The sequence below is a fragment of the Ursus maritimus genome, unplaced genomic scaffold (genome assembly GCF_017311325.1).
Source record: "Ursus maritimus isolate PB19 unplaced genomic scaffold, ASM1731132v1 scaffold_1, whole genome shotgun sequence".
Classification (NCBI taxonomy): domain Eukaryota; kingdom Metazoa; phylum Chordata; class Mammalia; order Carnivora; family Ursidae; genus Ursus; species Ursus maritimus.
Genome location: NW_024423343.1, coordinates 72117009 through 72143147, shown reverse-complemented (window position 1 = coordinate 72143147; position 26139 = coordinate 72117009). Strand labels below are relative to the sequence as shown.

General features: G+C 40.2%; 1 protein-coding gene across 2 annotated transcripts in view; it reads left to right on the top strand.

Moving 5' to 3' along the window:
- The window catches only part of GPD2 (glycerol-3-phosphate dehydrogenase 2), a 137334-nt gene that overhangs the window by 86549 nt on the left and 24646 nt on the right, over positions 1 to 26139 (top strand). For both annotated transcript variants that reach the window (XM_008686991.2, XM_008686990.2), the window contains exons 7-9: positions 17604 to 17768; positions 18575 to 18719; positions 25061 to 25254. In XM_008686991.2, coding sequence (XP_008685213.1) covers positions 17604 to 17768; positions 18575 to 18719; positions 25061 to 25254 — 504 coding nt within the window. The remainder of the gene's footprint in view (positions 1 to 17603; positions 17769 to 18574; positions 18720 to 25060; positions 25255 to 26139) is intronic.

Sequence of the window (26139 nt, the reverse complement as noted above, 5' to 3'; positions counted from 1 at the left end):
CTCTGCTGGCTCCATCAGCAGATGCTGGAGAGCAATACTGCCCAGAAACCGGAAGAAACCAAGTCACAGGACAAGTCGCAGAGATTCCGAACGTAAACAACAAAGTGATAGGAACGTAAAGGCTACGGAGCAGTAGAGAGCTTGCGGGGAAAAACTATTCCCTAATGTCCACCTCTCCCAGCGGCACGTGATATAGAAGTTGTATTTTGTCTAGAATCGGACAGAGTCGCACATGAAAACCCGTTGCCATAAAGGTTTCCCAGACTCACACTGAGGGAGAGCTGTAGCACTTTGTGTCGGGCGGGTGTCTGTGTGTGGGTCCTGAAGTTGCCCCCAGACTTTCAGGTCGCTCCCCCTCTGCCTCCGCAAGAAGGGAAGTCTCCGAGGGCCGAAGGAGGCAGCAGGCACTGAGCACAGACGGCTTCTCTGCTGGTCGGTAGGTTTGGGACCACTGTCATTGCTTACAGTTTTCTTCGTGTCCTGATCAAAACAGGAGTCCTCCAGAAAATTCGGGGCTATCGCAGCACCCCGGAGCACTTCGACGGATCGTGGTGGCCTCTGCGTGTATATTCGGTTAATCTATTAGAGGGAAATAAAAGCTGAGCAGTCTTACTTTCCTCCATCAACTCCTGAGCTGTGAGATCCTCGGAAGGAATGTTGGAGAAGGGCGTGAAAGCAGGAACGAATCTGCGTCTCCCGTGTCTGCTGCTGAAGCAGCTGCTCCCGAATTGTAGGGTTTCTTGCTCATCATCCGGCCTTTTAATCCACTCAAGAATCTGACGCTGTCAGGAGGGCCTCAGGTCTGGATCTTCTAACTCCTACTTGGTTTTGATCCATCTGCCCTCTAGAAGTTAGTGAAAAGCCCCAGGATGTGGAAAAATGGCTTCCCTGTAGACCGCTGAACTCCCTGATCTCCGATTCTTGGGAAGAAGTTGAGCGAATGTTGACGCGTGTTACTTCGGAGTTGAAGTGCGCCTCCTACAGGCCTAGGCTTGCGTTGTGTTACCGCCTTGCCGGTGTAGGCTCTGAAAATCAATGTGAATACTTTTGAAGGTTTTCTTTTCTTGAATTCTGTGCTCTGTTCTTCCTAAAGTTTGGCCTTCACATTTTAGTCTTGGGATGTTTGGAATGACTGTATGGGAAGCAATAGTTTGCATAGCAAGTTGAAATAATGGGATTCATTATTAAGATTCATATTTTTCTAGACAGGATAGTATTCTTAGTTGTTTTTTTATACAACTAGCAATTTTATTTATTTATTTACTTATTCAGTATATCCTATCTTAGCACCATGTCTATAGGTAATACGATAGGTACTAGAGATATAAGAATTACACAAAATGTTTCCTTTCCTCAGAAAGCTCTTTGACTGCTGGAGGATACAGACAAGCAAACAAGGATTTTTTAATACTGAGTGAGAAATTCTGTGAGAGGCACACACCTAAGGTGGGGGATCTAGAAAAGCTTCCTTGAGTAATAATTTGCTAACTTGAAGATTGTGTAGTATAACCAGGTCAAGTCAGCGGGGGAGGATGTAGCCAGAGGCATGAAGGAACATGGAACACAGGAAGCAGCTGAATAGAGTGTGGGCTTCTGTAAGGTGAGTAGAGGTGTGGAGGAGCGAGTAGAGCCTCGATCATGGAGGAGCAGGTATGCCATGCCGAGGGGTTCACTTTGGATTCTGCAGGCAGGGGGCATGCAGTGAATGAAAGCAGCATTTGATTCAGGGAATTCAAGACCTAGGGCACATATTTGAGTGATTACTAGGAGAGTCTTGGATGAGATTTTATGCTGTTGTGAAGGAAAGGAACCCAGGCTGACAGTGGAGATGTAGGAAAGAAAAGGCATAATACATGGACCAGTATCCATCTCTTTGCTCACACTTCCTGAACAACTCCACTCTCCACTAACTAGGTTTTCTTATATTTTTGATGGTGGTTTTGTGGCTTGACTTTTTTTATTTATATGCCTGCCCTTTTTGGTCTTTTGTTAAATCCTCCTCAATTTGAAAGTGAATTAATAAACTAATGTCAAATGGTTTCCAAATTCTGTCTGAAGAATAATCTAGATCTTTTAAAACTTGAGTAATGTGGGCTGTAAAAAATCTGTAACTGCCCAACTGGTTTATGTCAACATTTTGGAATGAATATCAGTCTTTAAAATGGCGTTAGAGATAGAAACCTTCGGGGGAGTGAAGAATGCCTGGTGCATGCTAATTTTGTACTTATCCAGGTGGAAGAGAGAGAGGAATAGCCAAAACTATAGATAGAACAAAGGGATGTCAATTGCAACCTGGTCTCAGTTTGGGTTTAGCTCTCTTCACTAATCCCGTTTTATCAAAATGTTAGTGATTTACTTATTTATTTCTACCCTGAGTCATATTAAGATCTTATTTGACAAATCGCATTTTGATTTATAGTCTGTGCTTTTGGCATGTGCTTTCATGGCATTAGCCAACTCTAGACACATACTGAATTCATTATGTACCTTATGTATGTAAGCAGTAATACTTCCTTTTAATGAACATACGGTCACATCAAAGTGCTGTGAGGTGGTTTTACAAAAGCGTCTTTGTGTAGTGTTCTCAGAAGTTCGAGATGTGTGTTAAGGTGAAGACTAATACGCTGTATTTCAAGTTATATTTTAGTGGAGTAATACATTATAATTTTGCCCTCTCCTTAGGGTGAATAGACTGCTATAGTCTGTTTGGGTCTTTGATACTTAAGCTTAAGTTCTTAATTAGAATTCAACATTTTTGACGTTTAAATTTTTGTGAACAGATGAATTAGGAACTCATAAAATAAAATTGACTTTGAATTTGTATCCTGAACTGGGATATTGACAAAGGGTAGATGGGTGACTTTTTTTCTTATTTTCTCGCAGGTGGTAAGAAATTCACAGAATCCACTTTTATATATAGCTGTATCTGTGGCAGCACGAACCCTTGGCCATGTCTGCTGAAATGTTTCTTGTCCTTACAATATGGACAGCCTTCAATAACTCTGAAGGGCAGGGCTCTCCCAAGGCAGGTTGGTGGAAGAAGTGAAGCAGGAACAGTCAGGCCCGGCTGTGAGCAGTCTCCCAAAGGGAGTGACTGCTGTCTTAGCACCCCTCCTCTCATTCCTTATCAGTGCGCAGGAGGCTGACTGAGTGAAGTGATGGTCTGAGGAGTCAGTGCATGACAGCATCCTGGGGATTCTGTAGGAGAAGTGGTATATGTGTGTGTGTGTGTGTGTGTGTGTGTGTGTGTGGTCTGTGGAGGACACTGGGCACCTCCTTGAAATAAAGAGATAGAGACCAGTCCTTGAAGGAACAGTAGGCAAAATGTCAGAGCTCTGGCCAAGCAAGTTGAGATGAGAGCAGAGTTCTAATCCAAGTAGGAACCCGGGGGTGCAAGCAAGATACTGGGCAGGCCTCTTACGCTTGGTGTATATGGCAGGAGACACCGCAGCCTGGGAAACACCAAGGATTCCCTTGTCTACGGGTTCCCCGTAGGCAGATAAGTTTGTAGGCAGCTTCTAATTCTGGAGGGATGAGACTCCTTACATATTGCCAGGTGTGATCGGGATTGACTCAGGATTGACTCAGGGACTGCTTAAGTCTGAGCTAGTGAGTTGAAGGTTGCAGTCGTTAGAAGTGGGTGAGGATACCTTGACTGTCTCAGATAGAAACTCATTGGATTTTTCTTTGATAATAACCACTCCCTAACATTTCCAGGAAGACTTTGAGAATTGCTGGGAATATGGGCAAGAAACCCAACTCACTGAAGCATGGTATTTGACTCTGTTTTTCATTATAAAACCAAAGTGGAAACAGTAGTAATTGTCTTGATATGTCCCAGCCTTGTATTTAAAAGTTGTAAGTAAAACTAATAAATATATTTTCAATTTGGTGTGGCATTGTATGATATCTAAATTTATCATTACTATTTTTTATATTATATGAAATCATTAGAAGTGTAAGGCTGTGCTTAGTTTTTGTTTGTTGGTTTTATTGTTTTCTTTTCATTTGAAACTTTCTGTATGTTACTATTCTGTAGCATTTCAGAGACAAAGGGAGAATTTTTTGACATTTATTGAGATCTTTTGGTGAGATAACTATTTTAATGGTACTATTTAATTTTAATTTATGCAGTTGTTTATCAGAAATGAGTCTATAGCCTATTTATTGAATCATTTCATTTTTTCCATTTTCTTACATATTCAATTAGTGCAGATTATTTAAAAAAATATATTTATTTATTTGTCAGAGAGAGGGAGCGCACAAGCAGGGGTAGCAGCAGGCAGAGGGAGAAGCAGGCTCTCCACTGAACAAGGAGCCCGATGTGGGACTTGATCCCAGGACCCTGGGGTCATGACCTGAGTGGAAGGCAGACGCTCAATCGACTAAGCCACCCAGGTGCCCCTATTTAGTGCAGATTTGAATAAAACTGTCTAGAATATTGGAAATGTCTTCTCAAGTACAGGGGGGCATTGATTAGATCTGTGGTCATTTTTTTTTCCCCATCAAGGGAAAATTCTGAGCAACTTGGGATGGAAATGTTGACAGCACATGACCAGGGTAAAGGCAACTTCACCGGAACCAAATTAACTATACATTTATCATTGGGAGCCTCCGTCAGCATAATGGTGGTGCTGGCAGCAAAAATAAACCAACTTCCCTCCCTCCCTTCCTTCTATCCTTTCTTCCTCTTTCTATCTTAAAAATATAAAAATATAAAATATAAATTTTTTCTAGCTTTATTGAGGTATAAATAACAAAACTGCAAGATATTTAAAGTGTACAATTTATTATTATCAAAATGTGCAAAGATATACAAAAGTGGAATAGGATTTTGAACCCATATGTACTGTCTCCAGCTAGAACAATTGGCAACTCACGGGTAATCTTAGTTAATCTAGTTTTTTCCTTTTCCCTTCTCTCTCTTTCTCTCTCATTCTACCTTCCCCCCAGAGCAGAGGTCAAATCCCTACCTCCCTCTTATTTTATATACTGAGAATGATTTTTACATTTTTCAATGGTTAGATTTTGTGGCATAAAATTATATAAAATATAAAATTTAAATGTCAGCATCCATGCTCATTTGTTAGGTATTGTCAATAGTAGAGTTGAGTACATCAATAGGGCTCATATGGCCTTTACAGAAAGTGTACCATCCCCACACCTGGAACATTTTAATGTATATTTAACTTATAAGGGCATGGGCATTCTTTATTTTTTTTTAAATAATATATAGCCATTATCATAGCCAACCTAATTAAAGACAATTTTCAATATCATCCAGGATATCCATGTTCAAATTTTATATGAGATGTAGTTTGGCCAGCTAGAAATTGAAGTATCATTGAAGGATAGAGTAATGAAACAAAGCTTCAGTGTGTGCGTGTCAGGAAATGGATTTTTTTAAACTTAGAAATGTGCGTTTTCAAATGAGATAATGGAATGCTGTTATCTAAGTTATTTTTCTGGCCTTTTGAAAAGTGTGGGTAGTCATGCTGAGTCACTGACAACTTACAACTCAACCTACTTTCTACAAGTAGAGTATCTTTTTTCTTAACTATGGCTAGTTTATTTTTCCTCCTTGTGTTTAACTTTCCAGAGGAACAAATCTGTTGGCTTAAAAAATATGGCTGGAGCATCTGACATAGTATTTGATGTTTGTGTGTGCAACATTGACGTAATTTCATTGATAACTGTATTGGGCATAAACTTGGTCTTTTTATCCAGGATCTATCAAATAGTCTAGTAGCTGTTAGGGGGTAGTTAAGTGGCCTTAGCGGAAGGACTCTGTCAGGCTGAGTCTCACAGCCTTTACACCTCAGTCTTCTGCCTCAGCATGTGATCATGGCTGTAAAGGTTCAGAGTACCTATTTTTTTCATTTCTTTCAGGGTGGTCAGCCTCTGTTAAATTGGTGGTCACTAGTCAAACTCACAGACTCTTGAATTATAAATTAATTATCTCATTTTATTTTTAGTGATTTATTTATTTACTTTAGAGAGAGAGAGAGAAAGAGAGACAGAGCACGAGTGGGGGGTGGGGCAGAGAATCTCAAGCAGACTCCCTGCTGAGCACAGAGCTGGAAGTGGGGCTCGATCTCAGGAACCTGAGATCATGACCTGAGCTGTTGATCGCTCAACTGACTGAGCCACCCAGGTGCCCTTAAATTGATTATTTTAGACAACAAATAGTTTAGTACCTTTCTGCATGCCACGTACCATTGTGCTTGCTGGAGGTAAATTGGTGGTGGTGATATTGGGGTGGAAAGAACTAAGTCCCTGCCCTTCATTTATTGTTTCCTATGAGAAACCAGACATCCCCGTAGATCAGATGAGTCATGATTGTTGTTGAAGAAAAAAAAAAATTCCGGTAGGGCAAACTTTTTGAATATCCAAATTAAAATCAGAATTTTGCTTAGTAAATTATTAAATTTAAGTAGAAGTGATTGAATATTCTTACTGTAGTTTGAAACATATCTGTTAAAAGATATATTTGTCAAGTGAGTCTGAAAGTTTTGTTTTTATAAGTAAAAAGAATTAAATTCTTGTTTTCCTTTTTTTAAAGTTTCAAGCCCCAAGTAAAGTTTCTCAATAAACATCGAATCTGGGTCGCTAAGAGATACTGTGATAACTGAGGAATGTTAATGATTTGGATAACAAAAGACTATCTCAAACAAAAGGAAAGGGAAGATAAATTTAGTAGAAAGAAATGTTTATTAACAATACTAGCTTCATTCTTTTTTTTTGTTTTTGTTTATTTGACAGAGAGAATGAGAGAGAGCAAGCAGGGGGAGCTGCAGGCAGAGGGAGAAGCAGGCTCCCACTGGGCAGGGAGCCTGACGTGGGACTTGATCCCAGCACCCCGGGATCATGACCTGAGCCGAAGGCAGACGCTTAACCTACTGAACCACCCAGGGGCCCCTGGCTTCATTCTTATAAGGCTCCCCGTTCACAAATGCTTCCACATATGGGTTAATCGGATCATTGCAATTGCTCCAGAAGATCGGCACAGAAACTGGCGTTAATTCTATTTTGTAGATAAAGAAACCCACTCTGATGGGCAAAGGGACATGCCCAGAATCAAATCAGCCCTGAGCACATAGGTCCTGAACTCAGGTGTCCTGGGTCTCCCAGCGCTCTCCCTCAGCGCCTAGAATTAGCCTGCTTTTCATGTGAATGTGACAGTCCACATTCTTTTCAGACAATCAGGACATCCGGCTCTGGTCAGACTGATTTGATAACAATTTGATAAGGTGTGGAATCTTCCTGTGATGAGAGGGAGAAATCTGATAAGATACAGGACTCAACCATGCAACCGATAAAGGTTCTCAAAAGGCGGCTTCCAGTTAGAATTCCCCAGCTGGCCCTTAGCACACAGCTCCATGTATTTATTATGTAGCTCACACTTGGAATCGCCCCAGGGGCAGGTTGAGCCATTCCAGCGGGTTTGTAAAAAGTTGTGTGCATGGACTCACACACAAATGAGGAGAGGGGCATAGAACGGGGGTGCTGTGTAAGGGAAAGGACTCTCTTCCGCCTGTCCATCTATGAGAGGTAGATCCGTTTCCCACTAAAGGGCTTTCTTTGCCTTTGTTTCAGAATTCGATTCTCAAGTTTTCAGTCGGTTTACTTGAAATTTTATGATCGCTGTGTATAAAATCGGTGGCACTGGCAGGAACGTGAGAGATCACAGAGTTCCACTCTGTGGCTCAGCGATGAGGAAACTGAGGCAGGGGTCAGGACTGGCCCAGATTTCTAGGTGCAGGCCAAAGATAAATCTGGCGGAGTTAAGTGGAAAAGAACTTTCTGAGAGGGCATTGAGCACCAGGCACAAATGCTGAGAAAGTTGAAGACATAGCTCGAAAAATAAGGGATCCAAAGTGATTGGCGGCAGCCAAAGTCACGGGCGACATCTGTGCCTGCAGGGGCGCATTGAAGACTGACTGCGTGTCACCTCCCGCTCTGCCTCCCCTGCACACGTCTCCGCCATCGCTGTCCCTAGAAAGCGGTGCTGTTGCTGCTGCTGCTGCTTGCCTCCACCTTCAGACTGGATTCCCCACGTCCTGTTCTCTGGGTCACCAACTCTAGGTGGAAGTCTGTGTGCAGAGTCTCTGATGAGAGCCAGGTCAGAGGCTTGGGTCCCAGTGGACCTCCTTTTTCTCCTGTGGGAGGCGTAGCCTTAGTCCCTCTGAGAGATTTATATGGTGGGGGAAGGGGGCTCAGATGCTGGGAAGCAAGACCAAACAACATCAGGACAATTATCTACTATAGAAACACACCCAGTTAGTGGCTGTTTGAGGAATTAGAGCCTGGTTCTTTTGACTTTTCCCAATTTATAGCAAGCGTTGATCTCCTTTGTAAAAACTGGCAGAAACTCCCTATTTTTGGGAGAAAATGAAGTCGTCTGGATTAAGATTTGGTGATTCTGATATTTTAAAACTTTTTTTTTTTTTTTTTTCCTGTCAATGCTGTTTCCCTCTGGATTGAAAACCGTTTCTATCCTTTGTGACATCCGGAAGAGAACACTTATTCGTCCGTGGTAAAAAGTGAAGATAGAAAATGAGAAAAGAGCAAACAGTACTCACCAAGTGCAGAGATCAAGAGATTAGTGGTCACATAATTTCAGGAAAAGTTTGCCACATTGATGAGCGGTAAACCATTTAAAACTCAAAAATAAACAGAGCTTTTTTGTTTTTATTTTTGAAGTATTTCAGGCAATAGCCACATCTTTCAATTAAGCTGTAAAACAGTCTTGACTTTCCAGTAAATTTTTTTATCTTTTAATAATAACAGTTAATTTTGAGAACTATTATGTTGTAACATATGCTCCTTATCTTACTGATTGCTCACGTTAACCCCCTGTCCACCCCATTATTATCCCCCTTGTACAGAGAAGTGAATAGAACCTAGCTGAAGCGACTAGTGTGAGGTTTCCCTGTTGGTAGGGAATGGACTGGAAGGCAAGTACACATTCCTGTGAAGGAAGCCTTGCAAATCTTCCCCTAACACAGGAGAGAAAAGAAGATGGGTCTGGAGTGCTATGCTTGGTGACACCTTAGGAACACGGCAGAGCAAAAAAGGAAGGAAATGTGGTAAGGGTTGGAGACTTTTTGGAACTTGTGACTTTTCCAAGTTAGACTGTAGATTTGCTCTTGTATCTCAGAATCGTGGGGCAGCTGGACCAATCTTGTTTCCATTTCTGTTCCCTGTAGTGATACCGAGCTCAAGGCCTGGAATGCAGTAGGTGTGTAAGAAATATTGGTAAACAGAGTAAACGTCAAGCGTCCCCAGGACAGTTATCTTGGGTTAAGATGCCGTTCCTCCCAGACCATAGACTCAGTAAATGAAGGCCCTCACCCTCGACGCGAGATATTCTGAGATCACTGATCAGTGATTTCCGTGCATTTCAGAAACAACCAGAGAAGATTACCTATGGCTTTAGGCCACATATTGTATGGTTTATAAAAGAGTCTCTAGAGTGTGTCTTGCTGACCGACTTTACAACTTCATTTCAACTAATTTTTGTCTCATTACTTCTTTTCTCTTTTTCTCCCTTCAAAGTACAGAAACTTATTTGGGGCCGGTGCTAGTGGGAGAATGAATTGCCCTGGGGAGGGGTCTTTATTGTAAATCGATGGGTAGAGCATTTTTGCACAGATAGAGCTGATAAATACCCAGAACCTTCTGTTTATGGTTGAAATGTGGTTTTATTTTTGTTCAACTCCAGCTAGATTCCTAAGTATCTGAAAAGTAGAAAACTTACTCTTCATTAGATTCTTTTAAAACTTCTTTCAAGAAAGGAGAGTCCTGAGGGTATAGAAACTTTCCGTACTTAAATATGTCACGTTAAGGTACCTCACAATGTTTCGTTTACAGGGGGCCAAAGACCACAGATCCACGCTGATTGCTAATTATTCAGATTGTAAATAGCTCGTTCCAAGAACTTAGGGTGAGACAAAAGAAACAGGAAGGAACAAAAGGCCCACGATAATGAAAAGGATATTGTGAAGAGAAAGGCTGGGTAGAATTATGATGCAGGTCACATCCTGTGCCTGTATTTAATTGTACCTTTGTATTTAATAATAAAAATGATTACATGCTCAGTGCTAACAGGTGTCCCTTCCTGAGAACGGTAGTATGGATAAGTGACAGCAAATTATTCCAATTCATAAACTTTGAATATGATGCTTTTCTTTTGAGTTTCTCTGGTCTATACTAGAAGACATTTTCTGCAGAAATATACATCAAGCCAGGAAGAGTTTTAAACTTAATTCCTGATAAGTATGTATAAAATATAGGTGAATACTTTAAAGTTCGAATGAAAAAAATTACTTTACAGGCCCTATTTAATGAAATGGGGCTGTGCTAATGCCATGTCGCATTTCTGGTAGTTTATGCTTCATATAAGCTTTGGATATAATTGCAAATTAGCAGTGATTAAAGTTTATAGTTGGTGGTCTTGCTGTTAGGGCTTAATTGCCTTCTCTGCATTTTCTCTACTTCTTGCGAATCTGGGCTGCCTTTCCTAACTGCCCTGTCTAAAATATAACCCCTGCCCCAGGGAGTTGCTCTCCCTGCCTCAGATTTTTCCCTCTATTGCCATTATTGCAATGTCTAATTGTCTTAATAGTTGATTTTAGTTGATTTTATCTGTCTTCCCATTAGAGTGTGGTTCCATAGAGCAAAGACTAGGGTAGTCCTGTTCTCCCTACTCAGTGGAGCCCTAGGCCTCGCATCACGCCCGGCTCCCAATATGTACTCAATATTTGTTAAAGGGATCTGCCACCTGCTGTCCTAGTCATAATCAAACCCTTGCTTGCTTTAACTTTATCACTGGCCTTCTCCTTCTGCTTGGTTTTCCACCAAAGATTGTGTGATAGAAGACATCCTGTTTCCATTGTGTACTGGGTGGCTAAGTAGAGAGACAATAGTCCCTTGGTTCAGTGGAGACCACAGCCACAGTGAGGGTAGAGTTGAGTGGTTGGCAACTGTTCCTAGAATCTCTTGGCCTTGAGCACATTCCTCTTATTTGAGTACTCCCTCACCTGTGATTGTGTCCTATAATCATGTACATTTACTCATTTATTCATTCAACAAATTTTGGAATATCTGCCTACGGTAGGTACTGGGAAAGCAAAATTGAATAAGATTCACTCTGTTCTTTTAGGAACCTACTATTAGAATCAAGGTTTCCTAGAGCTGGAACGACATCTATTTAGGTGTCTGTTGTAAACCTGGTTTCTAGCACAATTTCTGACACATTACAATTTTTTAGTACAGATTTGCTCAATAAATGAGTGAGTGTTGAAATGCAGATATTTAGAAAATAGTTTGTGGTGTAATAAGTATATGTTTACAGTGTCATGGAAGCACAGAGGGAAGAAGGCTATTGTGTCCAAGAGGAGTCAGGGAAGGTTTCATGAAGGAAAGATGATAGGATGTTTCATGGAGTAGAGACACCACGAGCAAAAAGTCAGAGGTATGAAGAGCAGAGTTTTCTCTGAAGATGGCGCTATTGTCAACCTGGAGATTTAGGGTCAGTGTGAGGAAGGAATGGACATTGAGGCTGTCAGAATCGTCAACTTCCTTATTCAAGTACCCTATGCTCTAAATTGCTCTGTGGCACAGACTAATCATCTTACCACCATTTATTTTATACCATTTCTATAGGAAATTGAATTGTGTCCTAAATCATCATCTTAGAAGGCAGTCTTGAGGGGCGCCTGGGTGGCTCAGTCGTGAAGTGTCTGCCTTCAGCTCAGGGTGTGATCCTGGAGTCCCGGAATCGAGCCCCGCATCGGGCTCCTCTGCTGGGAGCCTGCTTCTTCCTCTCCCACTCCTCTGCTTGTGTTCCCTCTCTCGCTGGCTGTCTCTATCTCTGTCAAATAAATAAATAAAATCTTAAAAAAAAAAAAGGCAGTCTTGAAGATAGAACCTATTTTTAAGTCAGGACTAACTTTATTAGAAAATTGGCTACATTGCCTGTATGTTATCTATTGCCAAAATTCCACGTACCAAAAACCATAAAACCGCAGGAGCATAAAAACAATTAGGCTTTGTTGCTCATGCACTGGAGTGGTCATCTAGGTGGTTCTCATAATCTTGTCTGGAGTTGGCGCTGGGGTTCTTCTGGTTTCCCCTGAACTTGCACTCCTGCTTGGAGGTGTTGATTGTCAGCTGATGCAGAATGGCCTTGGCTGGGATGACTAGGGCAACTTGCCCGTGCCCCTCTTCGGCCTCCTGGTACTGGCAGGCTAGCCTGGGTATGTCCTTTTTGTGGCATTGGCAGAACGTCCTTTTTAAAATCACATCCCCTGATATTCCATTGACCCAAAAAAACCACTTTCACGTGGCTGAGTCCAGAGTCAGAGTGGGAGAGGACACTCAAGATGGATGGCAAAGGGCATGGCGACAAGGAGGTGTGAAGAATCGGGACATTTTTGGCAGTCTACTGCAGATAGCCCACAGAAGCCAATCAAATCAAGATTTCGCTTTCATTTTAGAACTAGTGGAACAATATGATTTCTGATTTTGTTTTTATGATTTACTTTATAAAGCACCTGTCTTTTGGTTTTTATTAATGCCCATTCTCTTTTCAGACATGCTGGGCCAAAGTGAGGGAAACCAGAAATGAGGAATAGGTGAAATGAAATCTTGAAAGGGATAGGTAGCTACTGAGGATTAGCCGTTCCGTGCACTGTAGGATTCCAGGGGGGCCAGCCCGCTCCTCTCCTCGTGTAGGACACTGAAACCCAGGGGAGTACCCTGACACATGTGACCCAGTCCTTCCAAGCCCAGAGCCCTTCTCCACTGTATCTGGGAAGGTACGTCCTCCCTAAACTGCTCCCTGAGTGCCCCTGATCCCTGCCGCTACCCACACAAATCATTACTTTTCTAAATAGTTTACTTTTGGGAATTGCGTTGTCACAATTTACCGTGAGAAGTATGTTCTCATTCTGAGTTTTCCTTTTCAGTTTTATTCATCATATGACCTTAAACCAGATTTTATTAAACCCTTAGACACACACACACACACACACACACACACACACCCCTCTTTTCCACTCTGCTTCTACTTGCACTCTTCCCATCAGAAAGGCACATTTTAAGTATAATCATTCTATTAAATCAGCTCGAGTTTAGTAGGTTGGCCTTTGAATTACCTTTGCCAGACTGCTCAGGAGAAGCTGCCCAAGAGGTCATTGTGACACTGTCAGTCTGACACAATGAAGCATGCCCTGGGGATTTTGTTAGGAATGGGATTAGAGCTTCAGGGAAGTGTTCTTTCTTTCAAGCATCCTTTTCCCCCTGCTAGCAGGAGCCATGTGATTGCAAGAGACCCAGGCCAGGCACAGGGAGATGGGAGGAAATGTTCTCAACATTTCAACAGTGGCAGTGTTTATGGATGCTGAAGTTATGGGCAGGTGTTATTTTAATTAAAAACGATTTTTTATCTAACAGTTAGACTTTCTGTACAGACTCCTGGGTCCGTAGTTATGGCTGTGCACTGTAAATGGCCGTTTAAAAAGTGCCCTGTATGAAAAGAAGACTGTAGGTAGAATTTCAGAGCGTCATACAATGTTAGATCTGAAGGACCAAGAAAATGCCAGGTAATTTGTTACCAAGGGTTTTTTTTTTTTTTCGTATTTACTCGTTCTTCACATCCTTTCCACATTCAGGGATTCTATCTCTTTTTTTCAGTTGTTTTGCTTGTTAACTTTGTTGCCAAACTTTGAAACCCTCTGAGGAGAGCAATACTGCTATGTCTTCAAAATATTTACATTTGAGGCCAATCTTTTAGATGATGACATTCTAAAATATTTTTTGCGTAAAGTTATCTCTCACTATCCTAATAGCAGGGCCACTGAGAATTAAGAAAAAATTCTTCTCTGCCACCACTGACCTTCATTCTTTTCAGTAGGTTGATTTAATATTGTGTTTTTCTAAACAAGGGAAAACAGTTAAAGTTCCACCTCTTATGTGCTTCCGTGAGTTCAGTATGTGCACATATGTGAGATTTCAAGTGCAAAAGGAGAATAGAGAAGGGAACAGATTTTCAGAGTCCCCGTCTGGGTCCTTGCGTAAGTGCCAATGTAAAGCTATGCTATTCACTGATCAGTGAGTAGTATCATGTTGCCTGGCTCTCAGGAAACGGATTGGAAAATCCAAACTTAATAAGCAGATCAACTGGTTGGGGGGGGGTCGAGATTATTGTATCATATTCCAATGACATGCAATGTTGTCAAAACTTTTTTTCTCCAGACATAAAATTCAGGAGGCATATAGATACCTTTCAAAATGTCAGTAAAGGGGATTGGAGGGGAATTCAGTTAAGAATAGTAAAAATTTACCATTTCTCCTGGGAAGCACGCACTGAGAGCATCTGGGTATCTCAGGGTAAAGGGTGAATTTAATGTGGATAGGGGAGGACTGTATCATGAATCCGAGGAGGTAAATGAATTAAGCTTAATGTCTGGGTGGATGTGTGAGCTCCTGGGCCCAGAGGAAAGTCAGATTGCTTACTCCTCAATTTTTAAGAACTTACCATAGCTATGTTTGAACTCCCCTGCAGAGAAAGGGGAAATAGGATGAGTGTTGAGGGAATCATTCATAACCATTTCTCCCCCTGTCCCACTTATCCAACTTAAATATAAGGGCTAGTTTGGGTTTAAGTTAAGATTTTCCACATTTCTGGGGTTTCTCTGCTTCCCTCAAATTTCTTGCCACCAACTTTCTGATGTCTGAAAATTCCTTTACATGAGACAAAACATTCCATAGTTAGAGGTAAGACTATAGATCAATAAAGACTGCAAAAATTTATGAATTTATATAAAATTGACATAAATCTATAAGACTGTATATCTAAGACTATAAATAAACCTGTTTATTTAACTCACCGAATGGAATTTGGCTAAACTTAACACTTACTCAATACCTGTCTGTGCTTGGTACTAACAAGGGGAAAATAATGATGAACAAGAAAGGCTTCCTGCCTTCCCATGACTGGGGTGAGGAGGTGGGAAATCATACAGGGATTACGCTGGCAGGTGAGCTCCCGGAGAACAGAGATCACCCTGTATCTCTCTCACCAGTGTGTTCCCTGCATTGGTCTCTGGGCTTGAGTCATAATCAAGCCTTATTATTTTTTAAGTTGATGGATACATGGGTAAATATACCATAAAGCCTATAAAAAAAGGTAGATACAGGATATAATATTGGCTCAGAAGAAGGGATGAACAACTTTGCCTTGGAGGGACTCAGGGAAGGCAGGACTTCAAGGGGAGATATTTGAACCAGATCATGAGGGATGAATAGGAGTTGTCTGAGCTTCCAGAATAGTATTGCAGCCAGAAGTATTAGTATGGACAAGAAGGTGGGAAATGGCAGGAATGTGGAGAAAGTTGCAAAAATGTGACCATCCTAGATACTAAGAATAACGGGGGAGGAAGAATTGTGGCAGGTGAGGATCATAGCATGAGGGCCTTTGTTCCTAAGTGGGTGACACACTGGTTCGAGTCCAGGGCTGCTGGGTAGCAGGGCGGGCGTGGAAAATAGAAGGAGAATAAGGACCAAAGAAACTTCTTCCCTCCTCACACTTTTAACTGAGGTCGATCTTGTTTACCTGACAAAGTACTGGGATTTGGAAGCTAATTAGGGGGGCACTTCTTAGTATAGAAGCAACAGAGTTTGATACACTATACCAGTGCTGTTCTGATGGGATTTTATGTTTTGAAAAGGTATTAAAAGAGAGATTTTAGATTTTCGAAGCTTTGAGTTTTATCATTAGATGACTGTGTAATAGGTATACTACTTTACAGAATAATCCTTTCAGTTAACAAATAGCATTTCTGCCTGGTTCCTCTGGACAGTGACTTCATATAGGATTTAAAATAGTTGATTTACATGTGGCTTTCCAGAGACGCGTCCTGTGTGTAAATCGAGGCACACCTGGTGGGGTGTGAGTTTTCCTACCATACGCACGTCACTTGGATTTCTTGTACCACGCATAGGGTGTTTCATTGTCACGTACATAAATCAGTGAGTAGGGAAGGCTTGGATGGGATGGCTACTCTTCTTTCGTTTAGATGTGTCGTCTCTGTAGTTTAGAGAGATCTGTACTGGAATTCTTAGTTCCGGTTTGTTCGCATGCATGTAACTTGCTGGAGCACCTTCCAATTTGAAGTGAGCCCTCCATTAACAGAAGTTGGTTTCTTAGACTTAACTTGAAATATAACCACTGACTGTTCTAATGGCAACTTTAGGGCCATGCTGAATTGAAATCGATGCAAGTGCTGCCAGTCTTTCTTCCCACTTACCCATCAGCTACTCCCACTCTCGTTCCTTTCTTCCCCTACTTCCATTCTATTAATTTCTGGGTAAAACAAGCCCTTACTCTGCATGGCGAAGTTCAATGTATGTTCTCCACTGATAGAGGTTTTACTGTAGAGGGAAAGGTTCTTGGCTGATCGTGTTAGTTTGGCAGTTTTAGAATAAGATGTTTGTGGGGGAGGGGTGGCAGAATCTTCGGTCATTGATTCTCTCTTTATAACTTTGCCCTTTTAGCTGGAACAGATTACCTGTGCGGGGCTTCTGGCCCTGCACAGACTGAATCACAAGGAAGAGACTTTACATAGACCATTTATACTAAATGTTTGGTACGCTGGCAACATAAATCAACAACAATATCCATTACAAATTCATCCCTTTATCAGTATTATCTTGATAGAGCTGATCCCAGTGTGTGGGAATTTGAACCCTGATTCAATACATCTAGCCCTGGGTAATTAATTATTCAGGGCACAGAGAACCTGGCCCCTGCAATGTAGAGTAATTCTTCCTGGTCAGCGTGAACTCCACTGGCAATAATAAATAGAAAACGTCTCTAGTGATGCCAGTATTTTAAAGTGATTAATCATCTTCCCCCCCTCTTCGGCTCCCCCTTAGTTTTCTTTAACTAGGATTTTTCAGCAATAAATCTTTAACAATACAGGTAGGAATTGTTCTGTAATTAAATTTTGCCCTGCTTAATTTCTTACCTTTTATGTGTGTTTTAAAAAAAAAATGTCACATTTTAAGGAGCTCTGATCAAAAGTCAAACCAAGAAAAATCCTTTTACAGAATACTGAGAGATCCTCTATGGAAGATGAAGCTCTTGATTTTGAATATTAGAGAGAGCACATACTCCTAAAAATTGTTCATCGACACCAGTTGGAGTGTCAGATATTCTGAGGTTTTGAATTGCTTCATTTGCGTGCATACGGGTTGTCTGTATTGGGAAAAGTCTGACATATACATATGTTCCCAAACTGCGAGAATAATTACTTATTTCTTAACTTTCAGATAATCGATGTGAGCTCTTGTAGGAAAGGGATATTTTTTTTGCCCTTTTTGCGGTATACAAAGTGCACTCGGTGAAGTGGCAGGTAAATGCCTGACCGAGAATGACCACGTATTTTTAAATCATGCCCTATAGAGCTGACCAGCCATCATGTATATTCCGGGTGACAGGGACAGATGTGACATATCTGTTTTGACACACTTCTGTACCACCAGTCTGTGGCTCGAGGTGACTCCTGTCCCTCCTCTGATGCTTTCCCCTGCTGCAGGACAACACAACGACGCACGGATGAACCTTGCCATTGCCCTCACTGCTGCCAGGTATGGGGCTGCCACAGCCAATTACATGGAGGTAGTGAGCTTGCTCAAGAAGACAGACCCCGACACGGGGAAAGAGCGAGTGAGCGGCGCGCGGTGCAAGGACGTGCTCACAGGTATGCCGAGGCTCGAGCAGGGAGGGATTTCTTAGCATCTTGCCTTGCCTATGTAATGATTGAATTATAATTTTTCTGTCACTTCTCTTTTATTTAAGCCAGATTTCAGAGTCATATTAATTATATTCCTTATTGTCAACAATGACTGGTTTAACGTGAAAATTTTCCCTTGTGGTACTTGGCAATTTTTCCCCTTTGTGTTAAATAATAATAATGATAATAATAAATGCCCACAAAATTCCCACAGCTACGAATGCATTCCATTTGCTTTACAAAAACATGTTATTAATAAAATTAAATAAATGTGCCAAGTTTCAAAGTAAGTGACACAGGCGGTGCATTTATACGTCGTTAGAGTCAATCACTTTCACTTTGGTTAGATTTTCATCCTGATTCTATGGCCATGGAGTCAGAGTCTCAAATTTACCTCGTTCCCGGAACCAGCCTGAGAAATACGTTGTCTCACGGCAACGCCGTTTCCACAGTTGAGCTGTAAGGAGAACGCGGCTTAATTACTCATCCCACTTTCTTCATGTTTGGCACGCAGGTGCTGGGCACTTTGCAAACTAGACAGAACTGCGCTGAAAAAGTGGCGTGCTCTCTCTTCAGCTTGGTCTTGTTTGGGTCAGTGGACTCAGGCGCGAGCCGTGTGTGTGGCTTTTCGGGAACTCGGGCTGCTCGTGTCACTTAGTGTGCTGTGCGATGTACTTCGCCATAGGTTAAGTTTATAGGTGAATTAATAATCCACGGCATCCGTGAGCGGAGAAACAAATGGGGCATGTGATTGATGCTGCTTTCTTTCACAGGGCAGGAATTTGATGTGAGAGCCAAATGTGTTATCAACGCCACGGGACCTTTCACAGACACCGTGCGCAAAATGGATGATAAGAACGCCACGGCTATCTGCCAGCCCAGCGCCGGGGTCCACATCGTGATGCCCGGTTATTACAGGTAAGCGGATGCCGGCTGGGCGCCGTGGCCCGAGTGGGGGCCGCCGGAGACCGTCGCATGTAGCCTTCCAGCACACGTCTCTGAATGATAGATGGTCTAACTTGCTGTTCAAAAGGAGGAGAAATAAGCAAAGGAACTCTTCCAAGACACAAAATACAATCCTTCCGTGGGAATTGCTTAGCTCTTAAAACTCATTTCTCGGGGTTAAAGGATTTGGGACCTATTTTTGTACTTTCTTCAGTGTACTCACCTTCAGAGACCGGGCCTTAGTATTTTTGAGTTTTAATTAAAGTATTAAAGGTGAAATTGGTAAAAATTTCCATGAAGGGCATATATTAATGGAAACACCAACAAATTAATTTCATGAAATACTCAAATTTGCTCATGAAGAATCTGAAAATGAGGATCACGCAGGTATTTGTATGCTTAGCGCTTTTAAAACATGTTTTGAAAAATATGACAGCAAGTAAAAATTGGATATAATTTCTAATCTACCGTATTAACAGAGATCATTGTCAGTGGAGAAATGGGTATGGATAGAGATGGGACACAAATAGCCGTTAATGGAAAATTATTGAAGTTGAGTGATGGGCACATTAAACTGTTCTTTTTTTACATATTTTGGAAAATTTTAACAAATTAAAAAAGAAACATTTAGATGGCTTTAGTTAAGAAATTGATAACGATTAGCTCTAATGTACATGTCAAGACTTCTGTGGAAAAAATTCATGTGACCATGCCAAGAGTATGGAACATGCGTACTGTTTTTATCTCCATATATAGTCAGTCTAGTAGGCAAACTAGCAGTTCTGTATAGAGTAATGATCTATGCTCCAGCTATGCATTATGATACTATTTGTAGTCAAGAAATATTAGAAACTGCTTCCCTTCCTAACCTTAATAGAATGGATAAGTAAATTATGGCATAGCTGCAAAGGGAATATTACACAGTCACTAAAATGGTAATTATAAGTAACTTTAATGTTTTATGAAAACACTAATGATAAAATGTTAGTTTAGAATGAAGGATACAAGATTATACACTGTACAGGTATATAGAAGTACTAAAGGTGATTATTTCTAGGTGATATGATTATGGGTGGCAGTTAAAGGTGGTAATTTCTAGGTAATGTGGTTAGGATGAGAGTTATCTCTTCTGTATTTTAATAGTCTTCCATTAAAGGTCATATAAATTCTTTAATATTTGGTAAAATGGATATACAGAATCTATATTTTATTTAATGTCTGCATTCTCCTGGAATGCTATCCTGCTATGTTCTATGATGCTGCTGCTTTATTATCAGTTTTTCGGTAACTAAATCTTCCTGAGGAGAGTCCAGGAGACACCTGATTTGTACCAAATTCACTCTACCAAGAAAATATTACACTTCTATCAAGAACATATCAAAGTCCATTTCTTATCCACCAAATTCCAAGACTTCTTTCTCATTTTCTAAATGTCTGTGTGTAGTAAGTAGAGCATCATTAGTATTTTCACTTAGGACTAAAGAAACCAAGGTGTTTTCAGGCTTAATAATAAAAATGTATGCAGCAGTACTTAATAGAGTTTTAAAAACTGTTGATCAGAATTTAGTTAAATGAAAAGGAGAGAAGTAAATATTTGTAAATATGCAAATATTTCTTACATATAGGAAGTTTTCAACAATAGTTCCATTCATAATTATGTGTGTTCATTTTGTATGGGATTAAAAATATGCAAGGCCAGCTAGTTTGTAAGTTTTTTTGAAGGGGTTTGTTTTTTTTTTAAATATCCTTTAGACTATAGATATAATACCTAAACTATGGACACACACATTATCATATTTGTTTGGATCTTAGTAAATTCAATACAATCTCTTGTGTATTATGTTTCATGTTTTCTTCACTATTGTCCCATAATATCAGAGTACCTATTATCCCTTATGTTAATTTTGCCACTTAATAATGAGAACATTTGGGACAGCCATTTTATTCTGTAAACCTTAGTTTACCCATCATTAAAATGGGGAGACAGAGGGTAAATTAAGGTGATACCTTGGTGTGGAACTTGATGTTCATCACTTTACCTCTTGCTGACTGCGTGACCTTGGCAATTACTTCTTTCAGCTTCTGGTTCCTTATCTCATGATAGTATCTAATTTGTATACATTTTGACAATGATCCTTTGATTACTTTCTATCCATTTTGTCAGCTACTCTTCATGAAGTGTCTGGCACATATAGTGACCAGTAAGTATTTTTTGAATGAATCCCAGTAACTTTTTTGTAACTTGCCCAAATTGAGATTGTTGCTTTTTTCAAAGTCAAAAGTTAATGTAGCACCTATAAGGGATATTTTTCATATGGAGAAGTTAAAATATGAAAACAAAATATGATTCTTCATTTTAGTGTTCAGATAACCCATGTATGCAAAAGTAAATAAGTAAAAGTAATCACTCTAGAAAAAGAGAAAGATACAAAACGAAAAGTGAGAGTCTCTCTTCTTCCTCATGTCCCACCTTACCCCTCACTTCAGTTCTTCTCTGGTAATCAGTAACACTTATGATTCCTTCATAAAATTGTGTGTTTAGACTTGCACAATTGTCTATCCTTTTAAAAATTTTACGTGAAAGAGGTCATGCTACACATATAGTTCTGTACACCTACTTTATAATATCCTAATAACAGAGTAGCTAGGTGCTTCAAATATGTATCACCTGGATGTAATATTTTCAAAACGGAATGCCTTTCTTAATCCCCCCAAGTGTATCATTGGCTTCAAGTCCCCTCCCCGTAAGTCATGACAGTTAGTTACCGCTGGGTCTGCTTCAGACGCAGTAAGGGATCTCATGCTGCTTTGGGAGAAATGAATGTCCCCGTTTTTAGCACCTTCAACTATGACCACCGTACATCCTGCCGGAAACCTTAGAGGAGTGGTTTGCAGCCCAGGTCCTATTCAGGGTCTGTTGCAGATGAGCCCCTTCGTTTGGGATTGTGGCCTAGATTCAGGGTTTATCCCCTCTTAAGGTATCCCAGAGGGATGGTTTTGCTCTCCATATCCACTCATTCTCTTGGGTGGGGTCAGACTGAAATGGCTCTCTGGGCTCATCAGTTAGTCAGTCACACTCAGTTATAGCTCAGGGGTTCGACTAGGTCCTCGGGGACGAGTCAGGCCTTCTGGGGCTGCCCTATAAACTGACTGATGGTACCTCAAGGCCTAACATTTCCACTAGAACCTGATCAGTTTAGAAACGCAGTGAGTTCAGTAGCCACTGATTTGTTGAATGTAGGCTGCTAAAATGTAACACAAAGACCATGTGTATACCTTGCTGGGCTGTTTCGGGAATATCTTCATGTCATTTTTAAGCTTATGACTCTAACTTACACGTGCCACGGTAGCAACTTTTTCGTTTGGATTATTTAAATTTCAGAAAACCCAGCACACAGAAATCATTTATTTTTAAAGGTACTCTTTAGCTGACATTAAGAACAAATCTGCAATTTTCATCAGAGTTGTGGCTAGATGCTCTTTCAAAAGCAGCAACAGTGCAACAAATGACTCAAATACATGAAAATAATCATCTCCTCCTTCTACCTGTGGATGCCTTTTACCACTGGCAAGAGGTCAATTTTGTTTTCCTATATTGCTGTGTGCATACTGTTAGCTCTAACACTGATTGCTAAGTAGTTAACAATAAATTGATTTCAGTTTAAATAAGGGTACTTCAGGAAGGCAGTGGTCTGCATGAGAAAAATGTTCATTATGTTTAATCCTAGACACACACATAAATTAGCAGCAAGCTTTGCCTCCTGATGTCAAGTGAATCATACATATTGAAAAAAGACCTCTGCCTCCCTGGGCTGTATATACCATCACTGTCATTGATATCCACTTTCAAACTTTAGCGTGACCTTGCAGAATTAATCCTTCATAAGAAAACAAACTTTTCCCGAAGGGAGAGTATGAATTAGGTAATTTAGAACTGATGAAAGGTATTTCCAAGTGGATTCTTAAATTTTTATACCATTCATTAGTAGCTTTGTCTTCCCTCTGTGCTTGTTAATTTTATGTTTGACACATATGTCTTCGCTTAAGCAGTTGATTCTCTACGGGTTCCAGTTACATGTGTGTTGGTAACCATCACCTTCACCCTTTAAACTCCTTTTATTGCACTGAAAGATTTTAAAGGATTCCGTAGTTGTGCTTTTCTAATAGCATTTCATGTCTAGGTGGTTGACTATTATAATTTTATACTAAAGTTTATCAGGTTTATTGAGTTATTTAAACACATCCTATGATATCTGGTCCATAAAATGATCATACATAAAATATACCAACATATAGTGGATTCCTTAAATATTAGGATATGGAATTTCTCCTTTTGTTTCAGCATGGTACCGTTTATCACATTGAAAGCTTGAACTCTGAATGAGTTAATTCCCAGTCCCAAAGTGACTGATTTAATGTAAGGGCCTATTAACCCAGGATCAAATCAGTTGCTTACAAAATATGTAACTAACTGGTTTAAGATTTTTTTTGAGAATCTTAGGACAAACACAAAGCAAAAAAAAAAAAAAAAAATGTATCCTTGTAGTTTTCAATATACAAAAATGAAAGTAAAATTATTTTGTTTAAGTAAGCCTGAGTGAAGATGAGATCTTAGCTGGAGGCTTAAATGATTGACACACACGTCTATGGTGCTTTTTTGCATATGCTAAATAGAACTGTGGCCCACTCTCTCCACGTCTCTCAAGTGTGCTGTAGACAGTGTTTCTTTATACAAAGGATGTGTGGAAATGGCAGCATTTCATGGGACTGATGGGTGTTTGCAAAGAAAGACTCTTACTCCTCGTGGTTTACATAAAGAAGATGCATCAGCTAAGCTGACTATAGATTTCTTTTTTTTTAAACAAGTTATTTTATAGATCTTTATTTTTTAACTTATTAATTTTTTTAAGTAAGCTGTATGCCCAACGTGAGGTTTAAGTCACTACCCCAAGATCCAGAGTCCTGAGTTCTACTGACGGAGCCAGCCAGGGGCTCCTAGGTTTCTTTTTCATAAAATAATTATTTTGGTTTGCTTTTAAGCAGTTTAGTCTCTCATCCTTACACATTTGAATCAATAGGAGTTTTTTTTTAAACATTTTTTTCAAGGGCATGATAAACATAAAAAGTTGGTTGCCCTTTAAAATTCGTGGGTGTAGGAGGGGCTTGTTGAAATATATTTAAACCAAATGGAATTGTGTTTTCTATTTAAGAAATTTCATTAATGGAAGCTGAAAATACCGTCAACATTGGCTTGCTGTGAGAATTCAGTCGCTGAGGATTTGTAGGGACTATTTGAATATGACACTTCAAGATTGTCCCACCCCTTATCGACTTCTCCAAATTTCTTTGAATTGTTAATGAATATATTAAAACAACAGTTTCTGCTGATTTAATGACAGAATTGGACAGGTTTTGTTAATATGTATTTATAGCTGCCTATTATTTCAAGTGTGTTTTATACTTCAGTTTTAGAATATTAAGTATGTGTTTAGTGAAAATTATTGACTAATATTTTGGGAGATTTTATGTAATCTGTCCAAAGAGTCATCCTTGAACTTTGATTTAATAGCATAATACCTTAGCCTCGTACATCTGTTTAAAGATTGTCATTGCTAAGATATCCCTCTCCTTTTGACCTTGTCCTGATGCATTGTTATTTAGGTAGTAGGAGAAAACTGAGCCCTTTTCTCATTGATGCACTTCTTGAGGTTTCTATAAAATTGAAGTAAAGTGAGAAATCTCATATTTGGTGAAGTGGTGTAAGTCCATCTAGGTTACAAAGGAGTAAAGAACTTTTTGATTACATTTTAGTTTCTAGAAACTTAGACCCCTGGCTTTTCTCATGTACTTCTGAGACCTTATGCTGAAAGATGTGTCAAATGTCAAATGTCCCAGGAAAATACTTTTCATAGACTTGAAAAAAGGTTGAAGAGCTCTCCTTAACTGACCATCATAAAAGGAATTAGAGACATTTATCCCACTGACATTATCTGATGTGAATGGTCCAAGGAATATAAAACCCCAAACAATTGGAAGGCGAAGTCCACTTTCTTAATTAAGCTTGCGTTGTTGAAATGGGGAGGGTTGGTTCTGCTGTGAATTTTATTATCATGCTTGCTCCATTCTTCCTTGTTACCAAAATTATTATTTTCTTTTGGGAATTTCTAGGGCAAAGCATTGACAGTAAAAGTAACAATTCATGTGTTTCTTGTTTGCTTATATGACAGTTAGTGAATAAAGTAGTTTTTAGAACGCAGATGAAGGACTAAACTTCTGCTAATTTCAGAAATGTATAACGCTTCTTTTCACTTCAGCCCCGAGAGCATGGGACTTCTTGACCCAGCAACCAGTGATGGGCGAGTGATCTTCTTCTTACCCTGGCAAAAGATGACTATAGCTGGCACTACTGACACTCCAACTGATGTCACACACCATCCCATTCCTTCGGAAGAAGATATCAATTTCATTTTGAATGAAGTGCGTAACTACCTGAGTTGTGATGTTGAAGGTAACTGACACATTCCTCTGAGTTTGTTTTCCTTCTTTTATACCTCCCAGCCCATCCTAGCTCTCGCTGGTAACTGCCACAATCCCCAGTCTGACTCCTCTTCCCACCTGGCCTGCTCTACCTCTTCTGTACTGACCCCTTCTTCTGTAAGATTTATGGGGCCCAAATTAGAACACAGTGGGAAGAAGTTGCCTTTGTTCCTCTCTACTTTCTGCGTTCACATGAAACTCGTACAAGCCCGTTCTGGTAGTTTCTAATGGCTGTGCGTGAGCCATGCATGAGCTCCAAACACACATGCTCTCTGAGAAGAGAATGAAATGTTTGCATCGGGATTTAATTTCTAGAGTTTAGGAAGATCTGATTTACAGATACAGGATATCCATAGGATATAATTAATCAAAGAAATGAGAGGATGTAGATATATAGTCTAAGAAGCTTAGTGAGCTTTACTATATGAAAAATAGAGTGTTGACAGTGGATTTAGCTAAGAAGGGTAAGTATGCTTTCTAAATTGAAAAAGCCAAAGTTTATGTCTTTTCCATGCTAACCTGGGCATACTGTACTTTTAGTTTGGATGTCATAGTATTTTCTCCACTGTGTGTATATAACGAATATTCTTTTACCCTGGCTAGTTTCAGAAGTTTTCCAACATTATCCTTCTGTATTTCTTGCCTCGGTTAATAGCCTCACCACCCAGTCATGCCAGCTAGAAATGGCATGCTCATCTTTGGTGATCCTTCTCTTTCCACATCCAGTCTAGTTCCTATCTATGCTCACTCCGAAGTATCATATAAATCCCCTCTCACTTCATCGTCCTGGTCACATCTGCATCACTTCTCACTCGAGCAGTTACATGGGCCTTCTAACTGGCTTCCAGAGGTCAGG